A 22,306-nucleotide genomic window follows, 5' to 3' on the forward strand; every position below is an offset into this window, starting at 1 on the left:
GCTTGCTGAGACTATACACCTCTAAACTTACTTTATTCCAAGTGTACATACATGGGATTAGGGTAGTTTTTTTAAGGTTGGTTACCTGAGGATAAATCTGCATTGCAGGTTTTACTGGAAATACAGTTTTATATAAAAGTATATGTAGGCATGCATCTTCAAATTCTTGAAAAACTTTGGTAAAACTGAGGTTAGAATTAACATTATGATTCTGTTTCTTTGCAGAAAAAAATAAACTTCAAGGTTAATAACAATTATATTCTTGAGATCAATCTAATTTATATGAAACTACATTATTAGGATCATTAATCATTGCAACAATCTGGGAATAGGAATTTGCATGCCTGAAGGTTTGAAATGGATTGTCTTCCCTTGTTTCCAAGTCTGGACTCTTACATCTCCTAAGGAATAATGTGATTTGTCTGATTCTACCTTAATGTGATCTGTCAGCTAGAGCATTGTGGTTTGTAAATCAAGGTTTATGTTTTGACTTTTTGACCAAACCCTGCCAATTGTAACTTATTCCACAGACCAGGATTAAATCATGGTGTCTTGCAATTTACATTCAAGTTAGTGTAAATTACATCAACACAATTAGCAACTTTAACTTGTCAGTACACATTCAAGTTGTAATATTAAATGAATGTGACAAAAACACACTTAGCTCAAATAAATGGGATCCAATTTCAAAAATATTTGTAATATGAATGCAATTTGCAGTATTTATATTTTACAAAGACATCTTAAATATTATCAGCACTGGGTTTTTACGGCTTTTGACTTTTACTTGATCCATTCATAAAAAAGAAATATTGATTTATATGCATTATCCGTACAGTTTGAGATTCAGTATTTGGTTCTGTGTGCTATACTCACTTTAAAAGCAAGGAGACTGTAAAAAGCCATAGTTTAATCTCACTTATGTAATCTTTTCATTATTTTATCATCAGTTATTTACCAATAACTGAGATTCCAACAGTAATACATAATTGGAGAAAAAGACTTATTTGCAATGACAAACCAAATTCTTTTCACTAATAATGGTACAGTAAGGAATATTGTCAAAAACTAGAAAGATACATATTTAGATGGATTGTTTCAGTAATTTACTACATAAGGCTGTATGTAGAAATCATTTGGTTATATAGGAAAGACTTAAGAGCATTTTATTTTCCTTATTCAATCCATCTCTCTCTCTCTCCCTCCCTCCCTCCCTCCCTCCCTCTCTCTCTCCCTCCCCCTCTCCCTGTGTGTGGGTGTGTGCTCAATCACCAATTATTATTTCTTTGCATGGAAGAGAATACAGTACTTGTATCACCCTCTTCTCATGGGCTACTTTCATTTGGTCTTCACTGAAAATAAATATGATCTTTAATTAAGACTAAACTGAGTTTAATTAAGCAGAGCCATCATCTGAAATTCTAAGTCATACATACTGTATCTACATAAGTTCTTGATTTCTTTTAGCAGATGAAAAGAGAGCAATCTGAACATTTACATCACAAGAAATCAGCAGGTATATGTAAAAGTAATGATTTAATGAGTATAAGCAAGACAAAGCATAGAATTGTGCTTTTTTTTCCTTTTTTTTGCAGACTGGAGACAACAAAATACATAGCTACAATATCCCTGTACAAACATGAAACAATAGGCATATAGGATAAACACCCTCACAAATGTGTAAATGATGAGTGAAAAAACGGGCACATGAACACACATAGCACACATACATTTTAACCAAAGCAAAGCACAAATTGAAAGATATTGGAGATTCAAAAGACTTATAATTTCAAGTCTTTCTTTCCCACTTCCCTCAAAATATCTGATACCTTCAGAAAACTATTTTGCTTACAGGCAACTCGTTTGTACCTGTTAATCCTTAACCAAGTTAGTACTGTACCATACACATACACATATATATATTAAAACAAATTTAGTTAAAAAGCCTTCATTTGAATGTACTGATTTCTTTAGAAATAATGAATGAAAAAGATTCCTGCATACTTTATGGCTTCTTATATGCATTCCTGTGCTTTTTGTTTCTGGGGGGAAAAATAACCACACATTCCATTACTTTCCCCTGTAAAAGGAATAAAATCTAGAATAATATCAAGAATAAAATCAAGTTGTTTCCATGTTCTTCCACTTTGTCCAATGCCTCCTTGCCCACTCCTCCTCAGCATTGGAGACAATTAATTACATTGGCTAAATGTAAAAATCCTGGGAACCAGACAAGGCCCAAGAAATCCTTTTGATATTGTCAATTTCTTCAAAGTTAAGGGAGATGGGAAACTCCCTCTCCTGCTTTCATAGCAAAAGGCTGGTGGCTGCTTTAGCAGGACTACTCCTAAGCCTGCCCCACAAAGCATCTGTCAGGGCTGATCCAATGGGGACTTAGCCACCTTAATCCATACTGCATGAAACACAATTATTTTCTTTATAAATATATCATACAATACTGCTTCCTATTTTGTCACACACTAATATGGCGTTCTTCCACAAATTCAAAATGCCATTAAAACCTTGTTTTCTTTCACAATTTTTTTCTTTAAACCAGCCAGTAAAATAAAAGGCAATACCCGCTTTTAGGTATACAAGTGTAAATCTGAACATAGAATGTCCTTCTCTTCTATACCACTTGTTGCTTTCTGATTTCTCAATGGCTTCGGTGTTGCACAGATGTTGTGGATGAAAATTATAAATCAAAATGGCTAATAAAGCAAATACATTGTTATTCACAGTGGTGTGGCTACATATACACATCTTTTTATGCATATTCAGTCCTGCATTTATGCATTCCAAGATGGAGAAGGAAAAAAATCACTTGCTTTCAATGAGATTCCCCAAAACAGCAGAACCATAGTTCATAATCCAAAAGATATATAAGAAATTAATCTGGATTTACAAAATTTTCGTTTGTGATAGGCATCAGTTTTCAGACTCCAAATTAAGAAATAGAATAATGATGGGAAGTCCCAAAAAATCCTCTTGAAATATTTGGATTGTTATCCTTTGTTTTTCCATGTTGCTAGTCCTTAAGAAACAGTTTGCTGTGGTGGTTGTTTAATATAAAAAAGATCCATCTCTTGACCTCTCATTTAATTCCCAATCATTATTCCTCTTTATTAACCACCAGGCATAGACACATGTGGAATTCGCAACTATAAAGCTTACTTGTGTGATATGACAGAGACATAGAGACTGGAGCAGAAAAAAAGTCATAATCTTGGCACCCAGTCTTCAGAGTCAGAAAGTAGAGTTTATGCCAGTCAGCCAGAAGAAGTTGTAGAGCAACCATTGATGGATGCTTTTCGGGTTCTGTTGGTAAAGGAGGCATGGTGGTTACCACTTGAGCTACCGCTGGTTCCGTTCATAGTGCTAGAAATGTGGGGAAACTGGGGATGGGGAGATTGCACCAGAGTGCCGGGGCTGAGCATGCAGGATGATGTGGAAGGAACACCTCCCATGGGGCTGCCAGCTTTTTCACTGCCAGAGTCACTTTCCAGGTCCCCACTGTTGTGCAAGCCATCTCGCTGTTGGCCACCTATTTTCATTCTCTTGCAGGTTTGTTGCACACGGTACTTTAAAGGGAGGGGGCCATTCTGCCAAAGAAAGTCAGAAAGGAAATCCTTGTTAGAGAGTTTATTTTTATTTCTCATCCCTCTGGCCCAACTTGACCAAGACTTAGAAAGCCTCTCAATATATTTACCCTTCTCCAAGTGTAAATGTAGGCTATATCCATTAGTGTGTAGTAGTCCTTCAAAGGCTCTTCTTCATACATGACATCAATCTAATAAAAGATATAGGAAATTACACTTCATTTAACATGGCATGGAAGTGTGAAGGACTATACAACTGCAATGTGGCACCTACTATATTATCCTAATCAAACATCACACATTTTATCTGAAATTCAGAAATACATTGACTCAGTTGAGAACATGTCTGCCTTTATGTCAAAGGGTTTAGAATATAATGATTCAAAGAGACCCTCTGAAATCCATTTCTGTAGTTCTTTTATCTAAAGATGCTGCTGTTTAATTTCAAAAGCAAACACACCAATTCTTTTCAGCAGAATTAAAGTTTAAAAAAAATGCCCTTAGCTAAAACTGTTTTATGAAAGTTCTTCTCCTACCTGAAAAGTATTGGGTATGTCCATTTTGCTCCGGAGAAACTTCCTTAAGTGCATTACAGTCATTGCTGCAGGACAGCGTAAATATCTTTTGTTGTTGGCCTGGGAGGGGCATTTGGTTGAGACAACATTCAAAATCTAATACTAATGTTCATTCCAATATAGTAGATAGAAAGAGATGGAAACATGGTTGAAACTGGCAGCATGAAAACTAAATGCTCACTGGTGATCCAAAATCAATGAAGTAAAAAACAAAATATATGCTCATCAGATTTTTCTTTTAGAATTTAATTCATACAAATTTTATTCTTAAAAATGCATACACTAACTAAGGGGGGGGGGGAATAGGAGGAAGTTTTCTAATACAAACCTTATTTTTTATCAGCCTTTTAAATGCCCTCGAATTGTAATTACTAAGAAGGCATGCTCACTGGTTATAGAATGACTTTAGTATTTTAGGAAATAAAAATGAATACGTTTTTATTTTCTAAAAAAGAAATGAAAGTGTCAAGGAACCAAGTATCTACTTACTTCCTCTTTGGCTTTCTCCTTCTCTTTGCTTCCTTTCCATTCAACTCTAGAAAAAAGACATATACTATAGAAGAAATATATATATATATGAATATACTGCCAAATACAAGTTATTGCTTTTATAACTTACCTATTTTGGTCAAAGAACTCAATGGATAAGCTTATTATTTCATCATCTGTTATAATCCTTTTGTCTTCATCTGCAACTTCTCCCCTATCTTCATTAGAGCCATTGGCAGCTGTACAGAAACATTCACAGTAGGTTACATTTTGAAATTCAAATCAGAAAGAGTAAAGAAAACATCAATCATAGGATAAATATGTTACCTTTAAAATTATTTCTGTGAATGAATTTAAACAATTTTGAATGTATAAAAATATTTACTTGCTGTGCATGAGCACTGAAATGGTACATAAAGTATTTTTACAACTTCAGCTTCTGCTTAAAAGGTAATTCTTTATAAAAATCATAATCTCAGAATCTTTTTTTACCATCAGCAGATGGATGAGCAGCATAAAAATCTCTTCTTCTTTTCATTTCATCTGAAAGAAAACATATTTTTGTTACTCATCTCTTCCAGTTTACACATTCTATTATTGCATTGTTGTTCAATCTATTGCTTACTTACTTTTGAAAAGACCTGGTACTAACTTGTATACAATGTCCTGGAGAGTTTTATCAGATCTAGAATATAAAGTCCAACGTTAATATTTATAACTTTCCAGAACCAAAAATAGCTTGGTTGAGAATTTTTAACCAAAACTTTAACCAGATTTAAATTGTTTTATGTGTTTTTAGATCTATGCTATTAATCTACCTATATTATTTTGCTTTGGTAGAAAGATATCAGATTAGACTGACAGCATTGTTAAAATGTAGGCATTTAATAAAAAGATGTAACCATAAAGAGAGCTAATAAAATGTAACTAAATAAAGATTTCTGAAAAGAATTTAACTTTTGCATTTTTTTATCTATATTTTATATTTATAAAGATCAATACTGAAAATAATACAGAAAATTAATATGTACATTGATGGGAACAAATTGTAATTTGGACAGGATAAGTAAAAAAGAAACATATAGGAAATAAACATGGGCTTTTAACATAGAAGAAAGAAAAATGACTAATTGAAATGCAAGATACTTATGGAAATAGTACAGTAATGTGTCCTAACATTTTTTTTTTAGATTTGCATTGGCAAGGAACTTGCACCAAAGAAATATAAAATTTGAAAAGACACATTATGACATAAAGTATTTAGTTGTCTTTTTTCCTACCTTATGTTCAAAAGAGGCCTAGTTTTGTGAACCTGGACATCACATATGGGACAATACTTGCTGGTCTCCAAGTAATGTACAATACAAGTCTTACAGACTGCAAGAGGAAAAAATATAGATGTAAAATTGTGCAGAAATAAGACCACAAAGCAGAATCAATACATGGTTTTCTGCTGTTATTTCTAACCCAGACCCTAAACAAAATTAGCAGTTTCTCGCCAAGAAAAGGCCATATGGTCAATGAAGGAATTTGGTCTTGCAGAGCCAACCTTGCTCCGCCAGGACCAAGAGACAGGAGGCCTGTCTGGTAGCAGGCCGCTTTCCCTGATGAGAAGCAACCAAGCACGACTTACAGGAATGCAGGCACTCGATGATCGTGGTAGCATCAATGAAATATCCTCCACAAATCACACACATGAGATGGGGATTGAGCTCCGTAATTTTGATGCGGGTGGTGCGATGCATTTTGGTTCAATCTGAGGAGACTCTAAAAGATGTACAAACAAAGAGGGCCGTTTTAAACACCGGCCCTACACGATTCCCTCACTTCCCCGCGGCTAAAAGTGGCTTCCTCTGGGGTAGACGGTCGGGTTCAGGCGAGAAAAAGGAGGTGCCAAGCCGCCGAGCCAAGAGCCTTAGCGCAAAGGAGCGGCAGTGGAGGGGGGCTCCTTCCAGAGTGCTCTGCCCTGTGCCCACCTGCCCCGAGCCCTGCGCGGCGATATTCACAAGAGGAGAAGGCTCTGGGGCACCTCCCACGAGCCTTTCCCCCACGGCGCTATCGGAAAACCGCAGATCGGGACTGCAGAGGGGAGAACGGGACAAGCGGGGGGGGAGCGATCCTAAGTGCAGGCGGGGAGGGTCGCTCTGGGCATTTCCGGCGACAAGAGGGGTGGCGGCCGCGGTTGAAGCGGTGGCGGCGGCGGCGGCGGGGGGGAAGGAAGAAGCAAGCAAAGGAGGGGTGGCTGATTGGCTGCTGGCGCGGTTGGGGCCCGCACCTCGGAACAACAAGGGCTGGCAGGCGGGTAATAAGTAGCAGGCGGGATAAGATCAGGCAGGCCCCAGGAACTGGCGCGGCTGCTAGCGCGTCGCCGCCACCAACCCAAGAGGCTCGGGACCGAGCCGCCTTCGGAACCGTTCTAGCGAGGGGGTTGCTATAGCAACTTACACTTATTCTTGGCATCCTGCCACTACCCGGATCGCGCCAGGGGAGAGGGGGGGAGGGGCCAGGCTGAGAAGAGGTGGCTTAGTGAGGAAACGGGAGGGGGGAGCAGGGAACAGGAGGGCATGTTTGGAGGCTCGGCGAGGAAGAAAGCCTAGTCCCTTCTGGGGCAACAACTTGTGCCCCTGGGGTAGGGATCAAGCGGGGGAAAAAGAAAGACGGGCTGGGGGTAGCGCTATGGAAAGGAACCGGGAGTGTGACCGGCCGGGGCGAGAACCGAAGTAAGGATCCTGGTCTAGTCGGGTGTTGCTGGCGGGTCAACATTCCCTCTCCGAGCAGTCCAGTTGGGCGGGGGGACGCGTCGCAGGAAAGAAAGCGAGGACGCCAAAAGCGGGGCTGGCAGTAGGAGGCCTCGAGGACGGCCCGAGCCTGCTCTGGGGTCGATGCCAGGCCGAAAACTAGAGGCTCCTCCAGGGGCTTTCGGTTTCTCTCGGGCCCTCCATCTACGTCGGCCACGAGCAAGAAAGCGGTCACTGCTTCTTTCCCTTCTCCCTTTTTCGCCTACCTATATAGCAGCGCGATACAACCTTCTCGTCTCTTGGATCGCCAGGGCACAGAGTTAAATGTTGGAGCGCCAACCTTTGCCGTAGACCCGGCCCGGATTCAAGAGCGTCCTAACACTCCCACCTCCGGGCAGCCGTGTATATCCCGCTCTGGCAGTCCAAAGTTGCAAATGTAGCGCGGCTCTCGGGCTGCAACCGGGAAGTGAAGAGAGCAAAGCATGTCTCTGAGGAAATCCTCACCCGGGGCACGTCGCTCCACCGCCCGGCAAGGAAAAAAATTATGGTGGGAGGGAAGGAGGTGTGGAAGTTATGCTCAGCCGAAAGAACAAGGTCCATTCCCGCAACCACGGATCTACCTATTTTACTCTGAACACACCGCAATCGAGGCAAAATGTCCTGACGCTTCCGAAAGAACCCCGAACTCTTGTTCAATGTTCCAAAAGTGAGGGGGTGGATGGGAGAGGGATGGAGAGTACTGCTAGGATCGCTCATCACAAAACCACCACTTCACTTGTTCTATGTTCCCGGGTGGAAAAAAAGGGAAGGAAAGAAAAACAGAAGGAACGATGCATGGAGGAAATTGCTGTTTTTATCTTTCGGGGGAGGGGGGAGCAAAAGACATACAAGTTTGAAGTAGTAGGGAGGGGTTCCATAACCTTGGCCTGAAAGCTGGATGTTGGCAAGGAAAACAGGAGCCTCCACTCCTGACCTCTCCCTCTGGTTCCAGAGCATTCTTCAGAATATGAATAAAGAATATTCACCCCAAAACATTAGTAGATAATTGGAGTCCTTCTCATCACTATCACCACCACCATCACCACCACCACCATCATGATAAAACACGTCTATGTGTTCAAATTAAGATGCAGTAAATCCAGGATACTATCCAAAAAGTAGATTAGAAAGGGTCCAGCAATTCAGTGGACTTAAATTCTTTCCCAAGCAGTCCAGCATAGAAGGAGACAACTCAGTTGTCAGAAGATACAAACACATGTTTCATTTCAGGGAAACAGAGCCTCTGCCTAAGCAGTAGAAAACTCAAATCAAGCGTGAAGCTTAATTGCTCAAAGCTTATTATTTATTACCTAGGTTAGTCCCCTTCTCCAGGATCTCGTTGGAGGTATCAACTGAACTCTTAAACCAACAATCCTGAATCAAAGCTATGCATCAGTGAAAAATACCAGCAACTCCCAGGCACTCATTTATATACACTCACAAACAAAACAGGCATCTTGTTATCCAAAGTATTAACTTTGGGATAGAGTTGGGGCTGTTATTCTCTCATGTTCTCTCCCTCAAGTCCCTCATCTCCTTACAATAATGCTATACCTTTCTGTAGCCAAGACACAGTGACCTTTAACACAAGATATTGTATTTTATTTTCAGTCCCTCCCCCTTCTTAGGCATGTATTCCACCAAGAAAACAGGGAGTGATAAAACTTGTTAACATTGCCAGCTGAAGCTTGGCAGCCTTACATGGGTTACCTCAACTTAGAAAACTATAGATAGTTGGTGGATAGATGTTTTAGAAATTAATCAGCACTAGACACTTGATGTGTCAATTCACCAAAGCTTCCTAAAATAACTAGGTTTGCAGGGGCAGATATGTAATCTGGTCCACTATGCTTTGAATTGTGATTAGGCTTAGTTTTAAAGATGAGCCCTGAAGCAAGAGTGACCTACTCAAAAGTGTGGATCCATTGAATCCCAGCCAAGAAAGAAATTGGTATGTTTAGTATAATCCATATTCTCTCCAGCAAAACCCCTGCATTCAGTGAATGGACCTCTCCAGCTGGTCTCCTCAAGGGCAGGAGTCAGTTCCTTTCTGGCTAGGTAAATGCTGAATATATTGGGTGGGGAGGCTCAGCACTAACCAGCTCTATAGTATTAACAGATCTGACTTACAGCAACTAGAGCAAAGAAATACATAGCTACCACAAAGTCTTTCCCTACGCTTCAAAGTTTTATTTTTGAAATGCCAAAAAGAACCATTTGAAACAAAGAAGTATTGAATAGAGGGAGGCTAACAAAAACTCAAATAGAGGGTGGGCAAGAAGGCTGTGATCATGTGATTAAATTTCCATTTGGGGAGAAAGGTTACTTGCAGGGAGAGAAGTTTGGATTAGATGCCCCTGAGTTATTTCCCACCAGGCATTAAAACAACAAAACAAGCTGAGCTGCAGCAGGGTATACTTTGTCAAGGCCCAGAGATTTTACACGAACCATGTTTCCCACCCAGGCACCTTAGAGCCAGGACCGAAGCCATTACATCTGGGCTAACAAGATGTTTCAGTTAACCTTCCCTTATTCAATTTGGAAGGATAAAATGTGTGACGAAGAGGCGAAATCTTGGCTAAATAATAGAAAACTGCAATCGGAGTGCTTGCAAGTCCTATTAACTCGGGTCCCCCAATTCTCCCTCACGTTCAGTCTGGATATAAGAAATCCGAGAATTAAACAAGCGGTAACTTCTCTCATCAAAGCTAGATTTCCAGCGTCAACCTTCTCTCCTCTCTTCCAAAGCCCGGGAGAAACTTCAGCATTTTAAGCACAAATGCGAAAGGACACGCTAAAAGAGAACCGCCATCTTAACAAGTTATCTCACGCCACATAAGTGTTGGCCGAACTTAAGTTAATAACATTTCCCTGGAGACCCCCAACGGCTCAGCGAACCCTCCAGCAAGATCGCAACCCCCCGTGGAACTCATCCCTATAAAATGGGAGCGCTAGGTGGCTTTTGAACCCCCCGCCGACCCATTTGTTTCGTAGGCGATCGCCATCCCGTGACCCAGGCAGCTCAAGATTTCATGAAGTGTCGCTCTTCAGTCGAAATCTGCCTATAAACCAAGAGGGCTGGACTTGAATGGCTAGTCGCAATCGAAAATACAAACATCCTCCTTCAGGGCCGCGCATCCAGGAGGGCTCTACGACTGAGCTCCGGTGGAAAGGGAACGAAAATTTGCAAGCGCTGGTTGCGGAATGAAACCAAGCGCCTGGGTTGCTACTGCAGCCGCTGCCGGTCTCCGGGCGCGCGCGCGCGAGGAGCGAATCGCGGTGCGTTGTGGCTGGAGCCGAGACTGTCAGCGCTTTTCCCATACGGAGAGCACGGGGACACCGAAGCTCCCCCTCGCAGCCTTCCAACACCCCCCCCCTTAGAGAAAACCGCCGCGAAGTCCCCATCACCCTCCGGTCTCGTCTGGAAAGCGCGCCCCTGCATACCTACCCGCGGAAAGGCGCTGCCGGGGGACGGCCAGAGCTGCCGGGAAAAGACAATGAAAGTTAAAAGTCGTTCAGCAGAAAATGAATGTGAGCCAAGCGGCCATCTTGAAACGAACTGCAGGCGCTGTCAGTTGCAATCAGCGTATTGCTGCTGCCGTCGCTGTTGCCGCCGCCGCCGCCGCGCCGAGCTCCTTTTAGTTCCCCAAACAGCCGGGTGGTTCCCCTTCGGGTTCACTCCGTGTCTGCTTGCCTTTCCCTTCCTCTTCCTTTCCGTGTCTCCTTTACTCTCTCTTCTCTTTTCCCTACCTCGATCGCTCGCTCACCCTCCCAATTCCTGGCTGGCTGTTCTCTCCTTCTTTAAAATGCGTAGCTCCAATGCTGGGCTCTTAAAATCTCCCCGGCCCGTCTGGACTGCCACTCTTCCTCCACCACCACTACCAGCCCATTGTCTCTCCGGCTTCCAAGCCCTCCTCCCGGCTCCGTCTATCGGTCGCCTCCCCCCCCCCCGTCTTGTGTTTTCCCTCTCTTCTCTTCCAGAGAGCTCTTTCTCTCTCTCTCCACTTTCCTCTTTGTAATAATAATAATAATAATCTGCAAATATTTGAATTATATCAGAGTTGTTGCTGTGGAAGGAGCAGGCGGGGAGGTAGAATAGTGGAGAAGCGAGTGGTGGTGGAAGGAACGCAGCACTGAAGGCGCACAGTGGAAACTGACACCGTAACCAAAATGGCTCAGAGTTCGCCCGCCCCGCCAGCGTCACGTGGGGCTCCTCATTCCTTAAGGGTGGCCTGGGAATTAGTGTCGGTGTAGTCGGAGCAGTCAGCCTCCCTGTGACCCAATCCCGCGACTCGGATGCCTCCTCCCCCCTCGTGCGCCGCCCTCCCCTCCCCCTCTCCCTGCCCTCCGCCTGCTCTTCCGCCTCCCCCCTCCAGACACGCGCGCGCGCACATACTTCGCTAGTCCTCCTTTTTCCGCGGCACTCACGCGGCTGCCTGTTCCACCGCCTCCCGCTCTTCCTCACCCCCGCCCCGCGCACTCACTCACGCGCGTACAATGCCTTATTCCTTTCCTTCCCCCTTCCAGCTTACACACCTACTCCGCGCTACACACACTCGGTGCTCATTCGTCTCTCCCGATTTTACACGCCCTGTCACCTCGCGCGAGCAATCCCTTTCTCGCTTAACAAGGGCACGCAGAGATCTCTGTTTCTCCCTTTTCCTCTCTTGTTCTTGGCCAAATCTACTCTTTCATACAGAAAACCTACCTCCACCCCCTTCTTTTCAAGGCGTAATAAAGTGACGGCAACCACAGACAGACCTTTGGCTTCAGTCTCTCCACCCCGAGCTTCTGGTACTGAGGCTGCTCTGATCCTTTCTCCTACAGCCTGCCTCCCTTTCAGGGCACGCGCGCTCGGGGGCGCGCGCGCGCACACACACACACACACACACACACAGATACACACACACACACACACACACAGACACATACACAGACTGGCTCGCGCGCTACATTCACATACATAGACACACACATTGAAAAAGGTTGCCCACCATTTTAACAACCAGTATTGTGTGGCACGCCAGTTTCCACCTCAGCGCCTTTCCACAGAGCCTCTCCTTTGCCCCCAGACTACAGTTTGCTCTAGCCCTCACCTAGACTCTGGAATTCTTCTCCGACAACGCCGATCTAGATCGAGCTTTCTTCCTCCACCTCCTACGTCTTCCTGGGCACCTCAGTGTTAGGACACCTCAGAAATCTTAGAAAGACGGTCCAAAGGATATTATGAAAGTTGGGCTGGAAACTGGCTGCTAAAACCATCAACCCCGAGCGTCATCTCGGCCCTTCCACCTTCACTCCTTTCCGTTAGAACGGATTTTCCCGCTTTGGCATCCGGCCGCGTTTTCCCAGGTGCGCGCGACTTCTCCAGCCCCGGCGCAGATCCCATTCCCTTCTGGCGCAGCTCAGCACTACGCCTCCTTTCCACAAGTCCTTTACCTGGGCCAAGATCTCCGAGTCCTTTCTTTTCCTATTGAATCACAACCTTTTCATCTGAGATAGATTCAAGACAGAACCAAACTCTCCTTTCTCCATACATCTGTCTTCTTCTGAAGATAGAAGATACATCTGTCTTCTTCTACCCCTGCCCCCCAAAGTCCAAGCCCAGTATCGTTTCTCCCCAGGTGTCTATTTTCTTTTCCCTTCTCTCGCATACTACTTCATCCGTCTTCCCTCCTCAGTTTTTTGCCCCTTGTCAAAGTGCCACGAACGAGTATTCCGGATTTTTTCAGCCAATAAGGTCTAGAGTTTTATTTCACCGCCTCAAAATACCTCACTCTTTTTATTCCCCCCCCCCTTTGCTTATTGTTTTGAAGTCTCTCGCACGGATCACCTCATCCCCGTATCTAGTCCCACACATCCACCCTCACAAGCCCCATCCAGCCCCTGAAATTGCCCAGGCACACATTTTCTCGGTACTTTTTTTCCCTGCCTTTGGACACGCCTTCTCACTTCCCGCTTGCCTTCAGTGTATAAATTTAGTTCACCACAGATCTCTGGCACCCCGCATCTCGAATAGCTGATTCTAAAAGACTTAGGTGAGGGCGGTTTTCCAAATTTCTCACACCTCTCTACAGACCTTCGCAACTTCATCTCACACAATTACCCCATTTCACAAAGCCCAACTCCGGCGTCCCTATCTGTCTGACATGCATTCTTTGTCACAATATTTTCGTGTTCTTACATTTACTTTTCTCTTTTTGCACAATAGCAGAATCCCAAGTAGAGACACTAGTTTTGAGGGTAGTTGGTGGCAGCATAGTCTAGCTGGTCTATTTGTCCTTTTGTGTTCATAAGAACCAACTTGAAATTCTCCACCTCCTCAAGATCTTTCAGCTTCTTCTGCCCAGGATTGAAAGACTAAGTTGTTAAAACTATTGACCACTTATTGAGAAGTAAGCAATCCTATGGTAGGCATTCCATTTCCTATGAAGATAGTCTTTGCTTCATTTTGGGCAACCTTTTGCCTTGACAATTCTAAGGTGCCACCATTGGAAATTGTTGGGGCTCCTAACTGACTTATCATTTTCTTCCATCTTGGCAGGTCTTCATGAGATGCATATTGTAGATACCTGGGTGGATGAAGAGTGGAATGTTATTATAGGAAGGAAGCCGGCATCAGAAAATGACCAAATGACAAAGAACTGCATTGGAGAGCCCTGGGATTAATCCACTTTTCTGAAAGATTTGTTATCAAACTCACTTTGAAGTTAATAACGTGTCTTGTTCCTCCGTGCATTGCAAGCACCCTGGCAAACACTATAATTCTGCTATCAACCATTTATTGATATTAAAAGTATCATCTCCAACCAACCATCCAAAAGAGACTGTAATGAAAGAGGGCTTTTTCACTGTCCCTGACAGTTTGATTCACATGAATAATAGTTTTGATACAATATTGTCACTCTCAGATCCTGCAGAGATCGTGAAACTAAAGACAATGGTTAAAAAATATCCTTATATTCATCTCCAGGAAAATGATGAAAGGGGAAAGGAAATATTCCTGGAAGGTATCATTTCACAATAGTTTCAAACTTCTACCAGAGAAGGAAATCCACATTCAGTATCTTGCTGTAGATTTTACTGTACAATTCTGTTCAATCCAAGATTTGATTAACTTTCAACTTCAGAGCAACACATTCAAATGCAGTGGTTAGTGGAATAGGTTCCACTACTTTTATAGAATTTCTCGTATTTAGATTGAGAAGGGAAATGTCTTAAGTAGGAATGGCTAAGCACTCTGAATGGAATCTACATGCAACTACTATAAGCTCCCTTGATCAAGATCAACCAGAAAAAGTCTTTCCTTAATAGTCTTTCCTGACTTGTCACTCTCCCTCAGATGTGTTGGAATCTCAATCTTCATCATTCCTGCAAACATACAGAAGGCTAGATATAAAATACAGTTGGAAGGCAATAGTTTATGAAAAGCTATCTAGCAACATAAGAACCAGAAAAGGGAGTGGTGGTAGTGAGCAAGATATTTAAGGAAAGAAAATCCTTTGATATTTAAGGAAAGAAAATCCTTTATTCCCAGACTATCTTATACTTTCAAATGACCAAAGCTTTTTTGTTTTTTTTAAAAAACCACTCTGTTCTTCTCATCTATTAAAAAATATCCTGTTGGGGAATACAAAATATGAAGTAAGTAACTTCTTCTTTCTTCCTACTTTACTGCAGATGTAGTTCTCTCCAGATAATCTGGACTTTAACATTTTTCAGGGTGGCTAATGTCCTGAGTTGGAAAGTTTAGGCTAAGCCATTCCACTGTTTGCACACCCTCAAAAGCTATGAAGATGAGGATGATTATACTTTTCTCACTGTGTATGATGAATTAGTGGGACCACTGCCATGAATGACAGGTTATTCAACATCCTTAAGCAAGCAACCTTTATGTGGCAGATTTCTGTTGTTAAAAAGTAACAGAATCAGAGCTAGGTTGCTGAGTTTCCTTCTACCTCCTAGCAAGCCATTTTTTGTGCCTCAGAACATATTTTGTACTACACCACAGAGTGAAGACCGATATATATTTATAGCAAGCTTTTTCTAACTTGGTGGCACCATAGGACAAGATTAAATTCCTTTGCCTCTGCATCCTTATAGAAGACACTGGGATAATTCTCACAACCCACTGGGATAATTCTCACAACTGGCTCATCTAGATTTTCCACCCTCTCCACATAGCAAAAACCACTTACAAGATAGAAGGAAAATGAGAACTCAAGTCTTTGTGCATCCCACTCTCCAAATATTCCAGATTGACATTGCTGGCTCTCTACTAGGTTAGGTGTGTAAGTTTAGCTCACACTGCAACTTGGGGATAAGATTTTTTGTTTTGTTTTTTGAGCCATGGAGACAAGACTGATCATATTCTATTTATAATCATTCAATTGCTGCAATTCAGGACACTCCAACTATTTTCTATTTGCAGAAATGATTGAATATTAATAAGTAAACCAAGCTAAGGCAGATGAGTGATAGAATCTTCTCAACTTTTCACATAAATAACTCCAACATTAAAAAAGGGGGGAGGGGAATAGCAGGAACTGGTGCAAGCAAGGTGATAACTTTATTACAGTAGAATGACTTTAAACCCAGAACTCTACATCTCTTTAACATGGTTTTTACTGAGTGGGTCTTCTTGGAATAATATAACTGCTAGGAATCCAATCCCTCCAACCCATTATTATAAACAGATAAGACACACAAATTAGATTTATATTTTGTTTATTAGATGATAAAAGTAAAAATGGTGAAATCAAAGATTTATTTTAAAAAAGGGCAAAACTGAGACACAAGCAGAAATTTAAAAAGTGTATTACTATCTAAACAGATATGTTACAGTTAAACAACAAGCTCAACAGTTTTTATTACACACAAACTTGTAATGTTATGTAGAAAGTAAAAAAGTCAATTTCTGTTTGCTCAAACATATATCACAGTTCCATTAAATAAAACCAGGAAAAAAAGATCATCATATAGTCAAAGAAGTAACCATTTTCTTTTCTTCTTCAATCCAGTTGATTGTCAAGTCTGTAATTATAGTTGAGTTGTTCTTTCTAGACTTTTAGCTGCATCTTTTAACTTTCCCACTAAATCCTAAAATATAGAATAAGAGCTTAAGAAAATAAATATTTTTCTGTAAATAACCTATTCTATGCAATATTAGAAGTTTTCTTTATACCAAAATTTCCAGTGATTTAAAAATGCATTTTTTGCCATTGATAATTTTAAGAAATACTGAAGCTTCTTCCTTAGAATATATAATGAATGTGCTTTATCACATATAAAATTAAGGAGTTTGAACTGGGACAGATAGGTTGATAAATAATATAAATTGTATTTTTCTTATTTGTCAAGTAACACAGAGAACAATATAAATTCCTAGTTTAATAGAATATACAGAAATAAACTCAATAATTTTCTGATTTTTAGATGTTTTATACACACACACACACACACACACACACACATACATATACATATATAATGTTAAACCAATATGAAATTGTAGACAGTTGCTTATTTCTTAATTTCTCTGGTTTGGGCAAGTTTAGTCCTTTTTTTCTTATTAATAAGTTTATTAGATAATGAAGCTTACTCCTAATGCAAGGGATTGCAACTTTATATTATTATTCTCAGATCAGTTGTTTTGATTTTAGTATAAATTAGCTGTAGATAATGGGGACTCAGTTATCAATATAGAGTAATTTAAATAAAGCTAAATAAGCCAAATTCCATGTTTATATTATATTATATTATATTACACATTCAAGTATATAATACAGGAAATGTATTTAGCATTTAGCACATTTGAAAGAGGTTCCATCCATTCTGCCAAAAATGATATTTTTGTGTAGTGCACTTAATATGAATCAACTTGAACTCTTATATTGAAAAAGTAAAAAAGCTAATATTTCTGTAATATTTTATATTTTAAAAGATGAGACAGTGAAGCATTTAATATTTTTTAGACTTTTATAAAGTCTAGTACTATTCAATATCAGTACAGAAAAAGTGAGGAAAAATACCTGCAATTGCTCCATAGAACAACTAAAATTAATGTCCTGATGAGATCTTGAATCATTGTTCTAAAATAACAAAATCCCAAACATTAGTTATTAATAAGTAACAAAAATTAAAACAATCATAATCTACTAATATTTGAATTCTGGATGGATATAATACCTCTACTTTTAAGGTCATCAAATAGGCAGGGCAATAATTTTTATGAAGTTGATTAGTCTAAATGAAAAGACAGAAAGAAAAAAGTAAGTTTTGCAAATCAAAGAGAAAAATAAAGAAATTAATACACATTTTATTTAAAATTACCTTGATTTGATATTCCAAACGCCAACAAATATCAGTTATATGTAGTGGACATCTGCCTATACTGAAAAGATAATTAATATCTATTAGGCTAAGATATATTGAACTATAAAACTGTTGTGAGATTTTACAAAGAACAGTTAACAGCAATATATTAATTATGGTTTCATGGAGTAAGTAAGTTATCCCAATTAAATAAGTTGTGAAGACATTTATTATTTTTAAGATGCATTTGAAAGTTGGATGATCACTGTAACTTCCTTGGACATACCTTCCCAATATGATTTCCAAGGTATCCTTATGTTTCTACAAAAAGGAAAAGGATAAAAATAGAGCATGTAAACTACTATAGATTACACAAACTTAATGGAAGGTATTAAAAAAGATAAAATATGTTTGAAACCTGATATTCAGTGCAAAATTTTTCAATTCTTTCTCTGTCAAGTTTACAGTCTTCCAGATAGGTACTAAAAGGAAAAGTAAGATGTGCTCATCAATAAATCTAATATAAGTCAAACAATTTTTTTAAAAGTTGAAATGTTTTAGGATACCTTATTATAGACTTATCAGCTTTTTGTTTTCCAGCTTCTATTATACAAGTGGTAGCTGCTGCGTGGCAATATTTTAATATTGCTGGATCAATATGTTCCAAATCTGGGTAATCTAAAAATAAATGAATGGTTGATGACATGTTTTAGGAGGGTATATATATGAGAACTAAGTTCCATGCAATTATAGCAGCTGAGCAAACAGAAAGCTATTATATTGGCAAGATTTACAGTTACCATACTAATCACAATATTGGGAGAAGGATTTGTTTTCATATATCTTCCTTTATAATGAATTAAAGTAATGTTGGAATTTCAGGTTCCTTTCATTTCAAATGTGAATAATTTCCCCAAGATCTGAAACATGATATTAATTATTTCCAGCAACAACTAGATCTCGATTTATCCCAACAGCCAGAAAACACCAAAGAAAGGAAAGGGGCTTAGTCATTACTCCAGCAACAGTCTCCTATATTTTCCCAATTTCTGCCACCCATTCCTTGAATTACTAGCAAACAGAATTTGGGAAATAATCAGATTGATGAACGTCAGTGAACATTTATATTTTTAGAAACTTGCGATCTTCCGCTTGGGAGGAGAGGAAGAAGAATAAAAAGTCTTTTGCCAACTGAGGAGACTTTCTCAAAGTCCAGATAACCATGTGAAATGATTTTTTCGAATGCTAGAGGGAGTTAGCTTTTCTAACAATAGAGCTAAAAATACCGTGTCTCTATCCCCACCCCTTCACAGCTCAACTTTTCTGATTTTTCCTTTCTTTTTTTTCGCCGCGTCCCATTTAAAAAATCCGAACTGTTTTCCAAAGTTGCAGTTCAAACGAGCACCTAACGGAGGCCGCGCGTATTCAGCTCCAGTTCCCGCAGAGCTCTTCTCCAGGCAAGCGGCAAACTCGGTTTTTCTCCGGAGAGAGGCGACGGCCTACTCTCAATAAACTGCGCAGTTTGGCAAACAGCTGACAAAGTCCAATTGTCGGAGAATTTCAATTTGAAAAACAGAAAAAAAAAATATCCAGAAAAAAGGCATGAAAACAAATGAGCGGCGTTTTTCAGCTAGAAGATTAAGAGCAATTCATTTATTACTGGCACTGAGCAATTCGAATGAATAATATCACAGTATCACATGATCACAACAAAGCCTACGGGATCCAGATCCCAAACGCAATTCGGTGCTTTCCTCAAGCATATTCACCCGCTTGCTGCTTTGACTTTTGCAAAAATTATTTCCGATTGTCAGTATACCGGGAATACCTCGCCGGAGCAGGAAAATTAAAAACAAAACGATGGAAACCAACTGACCACGATCATCAGAGAGGCGGAGGAAAGCGTCTCCAAATGGCATCTCTCTTTCTCGGTTTTTCTCAGTTTTTAGGCCATAAATAACCGAGAGGCACCCTTGCATTTTGCAAGGCAGTGACAACCGCGGGGAAATGGAGGAAATCAGCAAGTAGAGCAAAACCCCGAAAGAAACAAAGGGAGGGAGAGGGCGCAGAGCACCATCTGAGCGCGGCTCAGCGTGGGGGAGACTTCCTGCACTTGACGGGAAACGGCTGTGGCCGCCGCAGCTAAGCAGCCAGGCGTCAGGACTGGCTATAGAGCAGCGCCGAAGCAAGAGCGACCTTCCGTGCCGCCGCCACGCTTCCCTTAACCAGAGCCCAAGTCCCCTTTCAGCGTGCAGCTTTCTTCCTTGCCGGAGGACGGAAGATCGAGCCCGGGATCTAGCACTCACCGAAAACGGCCTCCTCGGCCTGGCCACTGAGCAAGCTCTGGAAGGCACCCTGGAGCAGAGCCTGGAAAGCTCGGAAAGAGAAGCTACCCGGATCAGCCAGGATCTGTAAGCCGCTTTGCACAGGCTCCGAAAGCTCCATTGTGAGCCGAGCTGTGACCTTCGACACGCCGCCCACGTGATAGCCGCGCTCAGCTGATCCTGCAGCCGAAGGAAAGCTCTGGGGGCGGCTGTTTGTTAAGATCCGGATTGGTGACTGCGGCTCTGCTTCCTTGCTGTGGGCTACATATACTAAACCTTAAACCTTTTCCCTGTGATCCAATGTACCCGTTTCCATTAAGCTCTTCGGTAGTGTTGTATTTCCTATCTCAAATGCAAGGTCAGCCATCTTCCTTTTCTTCTTGGTGCAAAAGACTTGTCCGGCTGCATATCTTACATTTTAACCTTTTAAAGGATCGTGGTCGCGATGCAATAGATGAGGAGGATCGAAACTTTAGTTTCAATTCTGTTATGGAATCGGCCTGGAAAACGATTCAAACAGCGTGGCTCAGAGTGGCTAGCTCTGAACGCTCCATGGGCTCCTCCAAGCACGCAACAGGCCTTTTGTTTTTCGTTCTGCAACTTTGGAGCTGAATTTACGGACAAATAATTTTAAACGTTCAGAATGGTAAAATTACAAAAGACATTGTAAATTAAAAATGATAACTGTGGTTAAGTATTTCCCTTCATTTTCTTGCGTCTAGCTGTTATTTACATAATATTTATTATTCTCTTTTATATACTGGCAGAATGTCATAATCTACAAATGCCTTATAAATGACCATATTTCCTTGTTTTCTCTAAATAATACAAATATTTTGCTATCATTTATCATTGTCTAATAGATTGTAGCATTTGAAATTTAGATTTATGTAGAGCAGTTAATAAAGGTAAAGGGCAAGGCATTTTTGTATATGGTACGTACAGTTTTCTTGAGTTTACTCATAGTCCATTATGAATATGAAATGTTGCTAATTTTTTAATGAACATATTATTCTATGATTATGTCCTGTTTCATATTATATTTAGGTTTACAGATAATGTCAGTTCATATAGTGAACTTAATTGGGTAAGAAGTATGCTTGAGAGCCTAGGAGAGTAAGATTTATGTTCAAATCAAATTATCTATCTGTCTGTCTAACTGAACTGTACTTCTAATTAAACTATTATGACCAATTTAATTGAGTTGAACATATAATTCTGAAAAAAGATAGTTACACGTTTGATTATTTTTTATGTACCGTCTTGAGTACTTGCAAAAATGGTTAGTAAAATATTGTAATTAGAAAAATAACAATGTTACAAGATAATAAAAATCAAACTATGAGGCACATTCAAGAGAGTATGTTTCTTGCTAGAGTTTGAGTGGACGTAGACTTCTAATGCAATTCCCCTTAGGTCGTTTCTATAATATCAAACTGGATTATATGTGATTTATATATTTTTTTATTTGTAGGACTAAGTTTGTTGGTTTTTCAGTATTTAGCCAATAATGACAAGCAGAGTGTCCTGATAGATATTTGGAGGGTGGCCAAAGAAATTCTTTGACAATAGGCTTTCAAAGAAGGTGAAAGGAAGATGGCAGTGGCAAAATACCTCCAAGAAAACAACACCAACATATCCATGATGGAACTTGAGCTGAAGAAGACATTTTTGGTTGTGGTTGTTCTAAATAACTAAACTAACTTGGTAGAAACCCAGTACTATTAATACACTGAATTATTAATAGTAATATCTGCTATTTTCTTGTAGATTTCTGAATTCATCATTTTTTTATTTTAGATAAAACTCAGGTATCATTTAATCTTTGTTGTTTATTTGTTTGTTTCTTCATATTTATATTAGCCCTGTTATAAACAGATGGCAATGGCACTGAATAAATGTTACTATACAAAATAATTCAGGCTGCTTTGGGGAGTCAGTCCTGTTGAATTTAGTGGAACTTCTACCTAGTTAATTTAGTGATAAGTGTTTCATTAGTTTTGAAGGGATCATGGATTCCACCATGATTAGGATGTTACCATGACAACAGGTAATTCATTTTGCATTCCATATCCTAATGCAGCTGTGGTTAATGTACCATTCCAATTTATAGGGATGCACGAATCTATCTACCTACCTACCTACCTACCTACTTACCTACCTATCAAAATTTCATAGGTATACCTGCCAATTCCCATCATAAATAAATCACAAATTCCGTGTTTTCC

At 40.4% G+C, this 22,306-nt stretch overlaps 2 protein-coding genes across 8 annotated transcripts; both read right to left on the reverse strand.

Moving 5' to 3' along the window:
• Positions 1-1,517: 1,517 nt before the first annotated feature.
• Positions 1,518-12,800, reverse strand: BMI1 (BMI1 proto-oncogene, polycomb ring finger). 6 transcript variants are annotated; one of them, XM_039331412.1, is made up of 11 exons: positions 12,202-12,242; positions 10,889-10,921; positions 6,297-6,430; positions 5,944-6,040; positions 5,293-5,348; positions 5,156-5,206; positions 4,794-4,902; positions 4,664-4,709; positions 4,136-4,234; positions 3,710-3,790; positions 3,270-3,602 (listed from the first exon to the last, which is right to left on the reverse strand). In XM_039331412.1, the coding sequence occupies exons 3-11, from the start codon at positions 6,406-6,408 to the stop codon at positions 3,270-3,272; spliced, it is 984 nt and encodes a 327-aa protein (XP_039187346.1). In that variant the 5' UTR covers positions 6,409-6,430; positions 10,889-10,921; positions 12,202-12,242. The 6 variants fall into 6 exon arrangements, with proteins under 6 accessions (XP_039187349.1, XP_039187346.1, XP_039187344.1 ...); XM_039331410.1 differs by lacking the exon at positions 12,202-12,242 and adding an exon at positions 7,668-7,854 and having other exon boundaries at positions 10,889-11,695; XM_039331415.1 differs by lacking the exon at positions 12,202-12,242 and having other exon boundaries at positions 1,518-3,602; positions 10,889-11,684.
• Positions 12,801-16,150: 3,350 nt separating this feature from the next.
• Positions 16,151-21,795, reverse strand: COMMD3 (COMM domain containing 3). 2 transcript variants are annotated; one of them, XM_039331416.1, is made up of 8 exons: positions 20,061-21,795; positions 18,321-18,432; positions 18,173-18,236; positions 18,041-18,075; positions 17,773-17,833; positions 17,629-17,685; positions 17,472-17,531; positions 16,151-16,539 (listed from the first exon to the last, which is right to left on the reverse strand). In XM_039331416.1, exons 1-8 carry the CDS (start codon positions 20,197-20,199, stop codon positions 16,480-16,482), a joined length of 588 nt encoding a protein of 195 aa, XP_039187350.1. In that variant the 5' UTR covers positions 20,200-21,795; the 3' UTR covers positions 16,151-16,479. The 2 variants fall into 2 exon arrangements, with proteins under 2 accessions (XP_039187350.1, XP_039187351.1); XM_039331417.1 differs by lacking the exon at positions 20,061-21,795 and adding an exon at positions 19,631-20,054.
• Between the last annotated feature and the right edge of the window lie 511 nt (positions 21,796-22,306).

Source organism: Crotalus tigris, unplaced genomic scaffold (assembly GCF_016545835.1).
Source record: "Crotalus tigris isolate CLP2741 ecotype Arizona unplaced genomic scaffold, ASM1654583v1 scf7180000024437.13266115, whole genome shotgun sequence".
NCBI lineage: Eukaryota > Metazoa > Chordata > Lepidosauria > Squamata > Viperidae > Crotalus > Crotalus tigris.